Source organism: Peromyscus maniculatus, chromosome X (genome assembly GCF_049852395.1).
Source record: "Peromyscus maniculatus bairdii isolate BWxNUB_F1_BW_parent chromosome X, HU_Pman_BW_mat_3.1, whole genome shotgun sequence".
Taxonomy (NCBI): domain Eukaryota; kingdom Metazoa; phylum Chordata; class Mammalia; order Rodentia; family Cricetidae; genus Peromyscus; species Peromyscus maniculatus.
In genome coordinates, this window is record NC_134875.1 from 129,890,551 (window position 1) to 129,897,348 (window position 6,798).

The 6,798-nt window shown below is 51.4% G+C and overlaps 1 protein-coding gene across 1 annotated transcript; it reads right to left on the bottom strand.

The window, feature by feature from the left end:
• Positions 1-1,976: 1,976 nt before the first annotated feature.
• Nyx (nyctalopin) lies at positions 1,977-5,960 on the bottom strand. The gene has a single exon (XM_076562953.1). It carries the CDS (start codon positions 5,958-5,960, stop codon positions 4,479-4,481), a length of 1,482 nt encoding a protein of 493 aa, XP_076419068.1. The 3' UTR covers positions 1,977-4,478.
• Between the last annotated feature and the right edge of the window lie 838 nt (positions 5,961-6,798).

Sequence of the window (6,798 nt, forward strand, 5' to 3'; positions counted from 1 at the left end):
AATGGAAGCCAATGCTTTGTGCATGTTAGGCATGCACTCTACAAACTGAGTTCTATCTCCAGTTCCCACAGAATAGGTTTTTAAATAGTGTTTCATAAGTTAGAGAGATCCTGATTTTTGGATAATGGTATTGATAAGAGAATAGCTTCATTCTTAGGAACTACATACTAAGGTATTTAAGGGGAGGGTCATGATATTTGTATTTCAAACTATTAGTAAGAAATAATGTATCAGGGCTACACAGAGAAATCCTGTCTCAAAAGAAAAAAGAAAGAAAGAAAGAGAGAGAGAGAGAGAGAGAGAGAGAGAGAGAGAGAGAAGAAAGAAAGAAAGAAAGAAAGAAAGAAAGAAAGAAAGAAAGAAAGAAAGAAAGAAAGAAAGAAAGAAAGAAAGAAAGAAAGAAAAGAGTAATATAGTGAGACGAGAGAGAGAAAGAAAATGTGGCCAACAGCTTAGGAATTGGAAAACTTAGGCAAATGGCCAAAATATTCACTTTACTATTCCTGCAACTTTTCTGCAGATATGAAAAATGTCAAAGTAAAATTTGCAGAAGTTTGTATGTTGTGGTAGTGGGAGGTGCTGGCTCATATGCATGCACCCATTCACACACGAGCCCAGAGACAGAACACTAGGTTCTCAGCTCCATCACGCTCTGCCTTGTTCCCTGGAGACAGGGTCTCTTCTGAAGCTGGAGCTCACAAACGTCTTTTGGCTAGGCTGGTGACCAGCAGGTTCCAGTAATCCTCTTGTCGCCATCCCCCCAAAGCACTAGGATTATAGGCATGCCCGGGACCATGCTCAGCTTTTTCCATGGGTTCTGAGGGTTTGAACTCAGGTCCTCGTGCTCGCACAGAAAGCACTCTACCCACTCAGCCATCTCTCCAGCCCTGAAAGTAAACTGTCTTTTTAACATCATGCATGCTCAAGAGTGTGTGAGATGGCGGAGCAGGTAAAGATGCTCACCACCAAGCCTGACCATGTGCGTTGTTCAGTCCCCAGGACCCATCCACAGCTGTCCTCTGAAATCCACACATGTTATACCATGGCATGAGAGTGCCTTCCCAATGGATATGTGCAACTGTAAAAGTTAAAACAAATGCATGCTCCAGACCAGCAGCTTCCACAATTTTAAACTATAACCCCACCATAAAATATAAATTATAGAACCCAATACACACATATCCACACAATAGGAACAAGAACATGAAAATGTCAGGTTTCACAGCACAATGCTTACTTTTTTTTTTTCAAGACAGGGTTTCTCTGTGTAGCCCTGGCTGTCCTGTCTGTAGATCAGGCTGGTCTAGAACTCACAGAGATCTACCTGCCTCTACCTTCCAAATGCTGGGATTAAAAGCATGCACCACTACTACCTGGCTATAATGCTTACTCTTATCCCACATGTGACATCTCGTGACTTCCTAGTCTAACATATTTTTGTTGATGTTGGATTTGGGGCTTTTTGTGTGGTGCTGTGCTGAGGATGTAACACAGCACCTTGTACATGCTACACACATCTGTCACTGAGCTACATCCCCAAACCCCTCAGCCTTGTATTTGCTTTTCAAGATTTCTCTTATTTCTAATTCTCTCTCTCTCTCTCTCTCTCTCTCTCTCTCTCTCTCTCTCTCTCTCTCTCTCTCTCTCTCTCTGTGTGTGTGTGTGTGTGTGTGTGTGTGGTGTGTATGTGAATGCCGTGCCTCTGGAGGCCAGAGGAGGATGTCCGATCCCTGGAGCTGGAGTCGTAGGTGGTTGTGAGATGCCCAACATTGATGCATGCAACTGAACTTCAATCCTCAAGAGCAGTGTGTGCTCTTGACCAATGAACCGTTTCTCCTGCCTCTATGTGTTGTTTTAAATGCTGCTCATTGCCCATTCAACTGAGTTAATGGCCACTGAGAGAGATCCCCACACAGCTGAGGCTTCCTCCCGGACCCCCAGATTAGGCACAAACCACACCCAAACACCTGTTTTCACCGAGAGATCCTTTATTAAGCAGGGAAGAAAAGTTAAAGTGGCTGCTTTCTGACTCAGGCAGAAAACAGGAGCAAATGACCTTGCAGGTGTCGTTTTTAAGAGGGGAAAAGGAGAGATCGGTGTTAGAATGTGCTAGGATGCGGTGGTAAAGGAGAGAGGGAATGAGGGGGAAGGGGAGGGGGCAAGGGAAAGGGGGCAGGGGTGTTTGTCCTGGAGGATGAAGGACTGCCTCTGCATAGAGAGCAGACAGACATGGCCCATAGGAAAATGGTGGTTTATAAAAGTAAGGACAGGGGACCCTGTGTTAGGACGAGATGTTCAGTTTTAATGAGGCATGTTGATTAGGTGAACCAAAGAATGCTTCTGATTGCTGGACCTTGGTAGTCAGCCTCAGGAGGAGGAAGTGGCCAAACAAGGGACTAGACCTTGGGGGCTAGCTTCAGGAATGTAATCTAAGGGTTTTCAGCAAGGCAGAGGGAATGGGGAGAAGGGCGAGGCCCTTCAAACACTAGTAGGCAAGCCTATTTGAACACTGCAGTAGTTTTGACTTAGTACTATTACTTAGTATTATTAAGAAATACTGTGTGTGGGCATGGTAGCACATGCCTGTAATCCTAGCAACTGAGGAGTTTGAGTAGGATCGTGACTTCAAGGCCAGCTATGTAGTGAGACCCTGTCACACACAAACACACACAAAGCATGTATGAAATTATCAAACAATAAAAAAATCACCTTTTTAAAAAAGAAAAAATAGGCCGGGCGGTGGTGGCGCACGCCTTTAATCCCAGCACTCGGGAGGCAGAGCCAGGCGAATCTCTGTGAGTTCGAGGCCAGCCTGGTCTCCAAAGCGAGTTCCAGGAAAGGCGCAAAGCTACACAGAGAAACCCTGTCTCGAAAAACCAAAAAAAAAAAAAAGAAAAAATACTGTTGCCATTGACAGCTTGGCACGCCCTAATCTGTGTGGGTTTTTTGAAATCTGGCCTCTCTCCCTACAGAGGAAGGAAGTCAGCACATGAAGACGGTACATTTCCAGGACCTCCACAGATACAGCGGTCGCTGCTCACCGCGTGGAGACAAGCTGGAGCGTCTGTGTAGCAGACACATGTGGGCACGTTTGCTGACCTGATCACCTCATGGCCCTTCAGGAACCCGCACCTGTTGTCATCCGTTCAGAATGGTTCTACTGCCGACCAGACTGAGATTGGAAGGTCACTGACCAGTGTCTTGTTTTCTTCAGTGATGAGTAGAGAAGCCAGGTCCTCGCCCATATGAGGCAAGCACTCTCCCACTGACCCACAATCCCCAGCCCACAGGCCAACATTTAGAGGGCAACCTGCAAAGCTCACCCTCATGGCCAGGGCCCAGAGAGCTGCCGATTCCGAGGCTGACAAGACAATCAACCTCTGCTCTTTTTCACCCCCACCCTGAGAAGAGCCAGTGTGTCAGAGGCCCTGGGTGGGACTCGGCCTCTGTACCCTCATACACTCCACACTCAGAGCCCCTGCACACTTACTGTAGGTGCTGGTAGATGACCTTTGCCCTCAGGCATGCACCCTGAGAAATCTGAGGTCCCCCTTCCCTCTGGACCATTAGTCAGTCTCCATGCGAGCAGCTCGTAAGAATTTCATACCTAATGGACGCATCCCAGCTGGAGATGCTCTACCCTGCTAACAAAGCATTTGTGGGAAGGGACACTCTTCCCACAACAAGAAATGCTAAAAGAAGATTTTGTGCTTCCTCGAGAGTTCACAGTACATTGGAAGCTTACAATGGCATTGGAAGACTCTGAAAAGTCTTACATTAGAGAAACTGGTTTACCTTTTAGCATTTTATAAGTGTGGTCCACAAACACCTGGCACTGCCTATACTAAGGGATAAACTGTGGCCTAAGAGAAATGAATCTTTGTTTTAAATTCCACTTAACACACACCTCAGACCTCAGCAACCACCACCTGCCATGGATCTCAGTCTCTCCTTTCCCATGCCCCTTCTCTAATGTCCTGTCTACCTTCCTGAACCTTGTTGTCCCCAAGCTCCTGGGCATAGGAGGAGAAAGGAGGATCATGATAGAAAAGACGGACTGGGTTTAGTGGACTACTGAGACAAGAGAGATGGCATGTACATGTACTAAGTACTAAGATGGTTCTGGTACTTAGCCAATCGAGTCCCGCTTAATGTAGGCCCTGTGGACATTGTTGCCTGGAGGTGGAGGGCAGGAGTCCCAGGAACTTCCATTCCTCACCTACCTACCCAAGAGCCCTTGTTCATTCTTCTCTTTTTCAATGGATGCCCCTGTGAGAAGAGCAGGAATTCATACCCACTTCAGTGGCATTTCCCAGAGTGCTCCTCTGCCTAGGGCTATCTTTGGAGATAGTGTTTCTTCCACCCTCAGCAAGAACGTTTATCACCACCCCTAATCCTGTTCCCTCTCCTCTCAATCACAGCCAAGCAAACCTTCCCTTTTGGGCCCAAGTGGTCTGGGTCACTTCACTGTGACAGAGTCAGTCCCTCTGGAGACTGAACACTCCATACTGTGCCAGGGTGAGCAAGAGGCAAGGGACAAAGAGAAACGTGGCCTTGCAACCCAAGACCACCACTCCACGAGAGGGAAGGCTGTCATACAGCGAGATGTTGACCAGCTCCCAGGTGGTGTTGGCTACTTCCTCCACGGGGACCCTCGGGGCCAGCAGCTTGGAGAGGAGGCTGCTGAACCTGCTCACGGTGGTGGCCACCAGCTCCGGACTGGGCCCTGGACTAGATGTGGTCAAGTTCAGCTCCTCAGGGTCTACGCACAAGCCGTCCGAGGAGCGCTCAAAGACCACCTGGCTGAGGTCCAGGCCGGCCACGGAACCTGGGGAGGCACATGCCACATCAGCCACACGCCCGGAGCCCTCCATCCAATCGCGCAGCCACTCCAGATGGCAGTCACAATGCCAGGGGTTGCGGAAGAGGAAGAGGCGGCCCAGGAAGAAGCCAGGCTGGAAAGCGGCCCAGGAGAGCATGGTGAGGCGGTTGCCGTTGAGATGCAGGGCCAGGAGGCCCGATAAGTTCTGGAAGGCGCCTTCCTCCACAAAAGTGATGCTGTTGCGGTCCAGGTAAAGCAGCTCGAGCTCGGCCAGGTCGGAGAACCAGGCACGTGCCACACGCCCCAGCTCGTTGCCCCCCAGATTGAGTGTGCGCAGGCGGCGGAGGCCTAGGAAGGCAGCGGCAGGCAGCGCGGCCAGCAGGTTGTCGTTGAGCAGCAGATGCTCCAGGGCACCGCAGTCGCTAAAGGCCCCGGCATGCACCGCGCGCACGCGGTTGGCCTGCAGGCTGAGCGAGCGCAGGCGCCCCAGGCCCCGCAGGGAGCTGGAGGCCACGGCCTCGATGCGGCTGCGCTCCAGGCGCGCATGCGTCAGGTTCGCCAGCCCTCGCAGCGCCCCGGGCACGCGGCGGAACAGGTTGTCGAAGGCCGCGAAGTCGCGCAGGGCGGGCAGCTCGACCAGCAGACGCTCGGGCACGCTGAACAGGCGGCAGGCCGCCAGGTCGAGGCGGCGCAGGCGAGCCAGCGCGGCGAAGGTCCGCGCGTGCAGGTAGCGCAGCTCGCCGTTGTGCGCCAGGCGCAGCTCGGCCAGCCGCGGGAGACCCTTGAAGGCGCCAGGCGTGATGAAGGACAGGTTGTTGTGGCGCAGCGACAGGCGGCGCAAGGACGGCAGCGTGCCGAAGGCCCGCTCGCCCAGGATGCGCAGGCCGTTCCGGTCCAGGTCGATGGAGGCCGCCTCGCACGGGAACTCGGTGGGCACCCGCTGGAGGCCCGCGCGGTCGCAGCGCACCGAGCAGCCGCGCTCCACGCTGCTGCAGGTGCAGGCCGCAGGGCAGGCCTGCAAACAGGCCTCGGTGGCCCGCGTGCCAGGCAGGCCGAAGACCACCGCTGGACAAGACAGAGAACAGTAGTCAGAGGTCGCCCCCGCAGCAGGTTGCAGACCCTCCACCAAGTCCGGCATCGCCAAATGGCCCCTTCCCATCTGCTCACCAACACAGGTTTTCCCACCTCCAGTGCCCTCCCCTTCGCTTTCCTGTTAGCTTAGTAGGCAAAATCTCTGCTATAGTCCCCGTGTCCCACTTTTCTCCAAGTTTCCTTACCTGTATCATCACGGTATGCTTTTAGAATGTAACTAGAAGGTTTTGGGTGGGTGGGTGGGGGAATCTCCGAGGATGTCACTGCACCCTACATTAAGGCCTGTGCTGCTCAGTGCAGTGGCCACTAGCCACATGGGCCCCGAACTATCTGCAATATGTCGAACCCAAAATGAGTAATACAAGTATATAGAGGGTGTCAAAAAAGTAAAATACTACCTCAACAATTAACGTATGGGTTACATATTGAAATGGTGTTTTATATGATACATTGGGTTAAATATCAAAGTTGATGTCAAGTGTTTCTACCTTTTTTGAATTTATTTGTATTTTATGTATCAGTGCTATGCATATATCCCTGCAGGCCAGAAGAGGGCATCAGATCTCATTATGGATGGTTGTGAGCCACCATGTGGTTGCTGGGAACTGAACTCAGGACCTTTAGAAAGAGCAGCCAGTGCTCTTAACCGCTGAGCAATCTCTCTAGTCCCGTGTTTCTACCTTTTTAATGTGGCTATATTTCTATTGGTGTCATTGGCCCCTTTCACCATAAGAATTCAATTTTCAAGCCGGGCGGTGGTGGCGCACGCCTTTAATCCCAGCACTCGGGAGGCAGAGGCAGGCGGATCTCTGTGAGTTCGAGGCCAGCCTGGGCTACCAGGTGAGTTCCAGGAAAGGCGCAAAGCTACACAGAGAAACCCTGTC

What these genes read in the sequence shown, in the direction of transcription:
- Nyx (XM_076562953.1), bottom strand. Translation starts at nt 5,960, where the DNA reads ATGCCGGACTTGGTGGAGGGTCTGCAACCTGCTGCGGGGGCGACCTCT.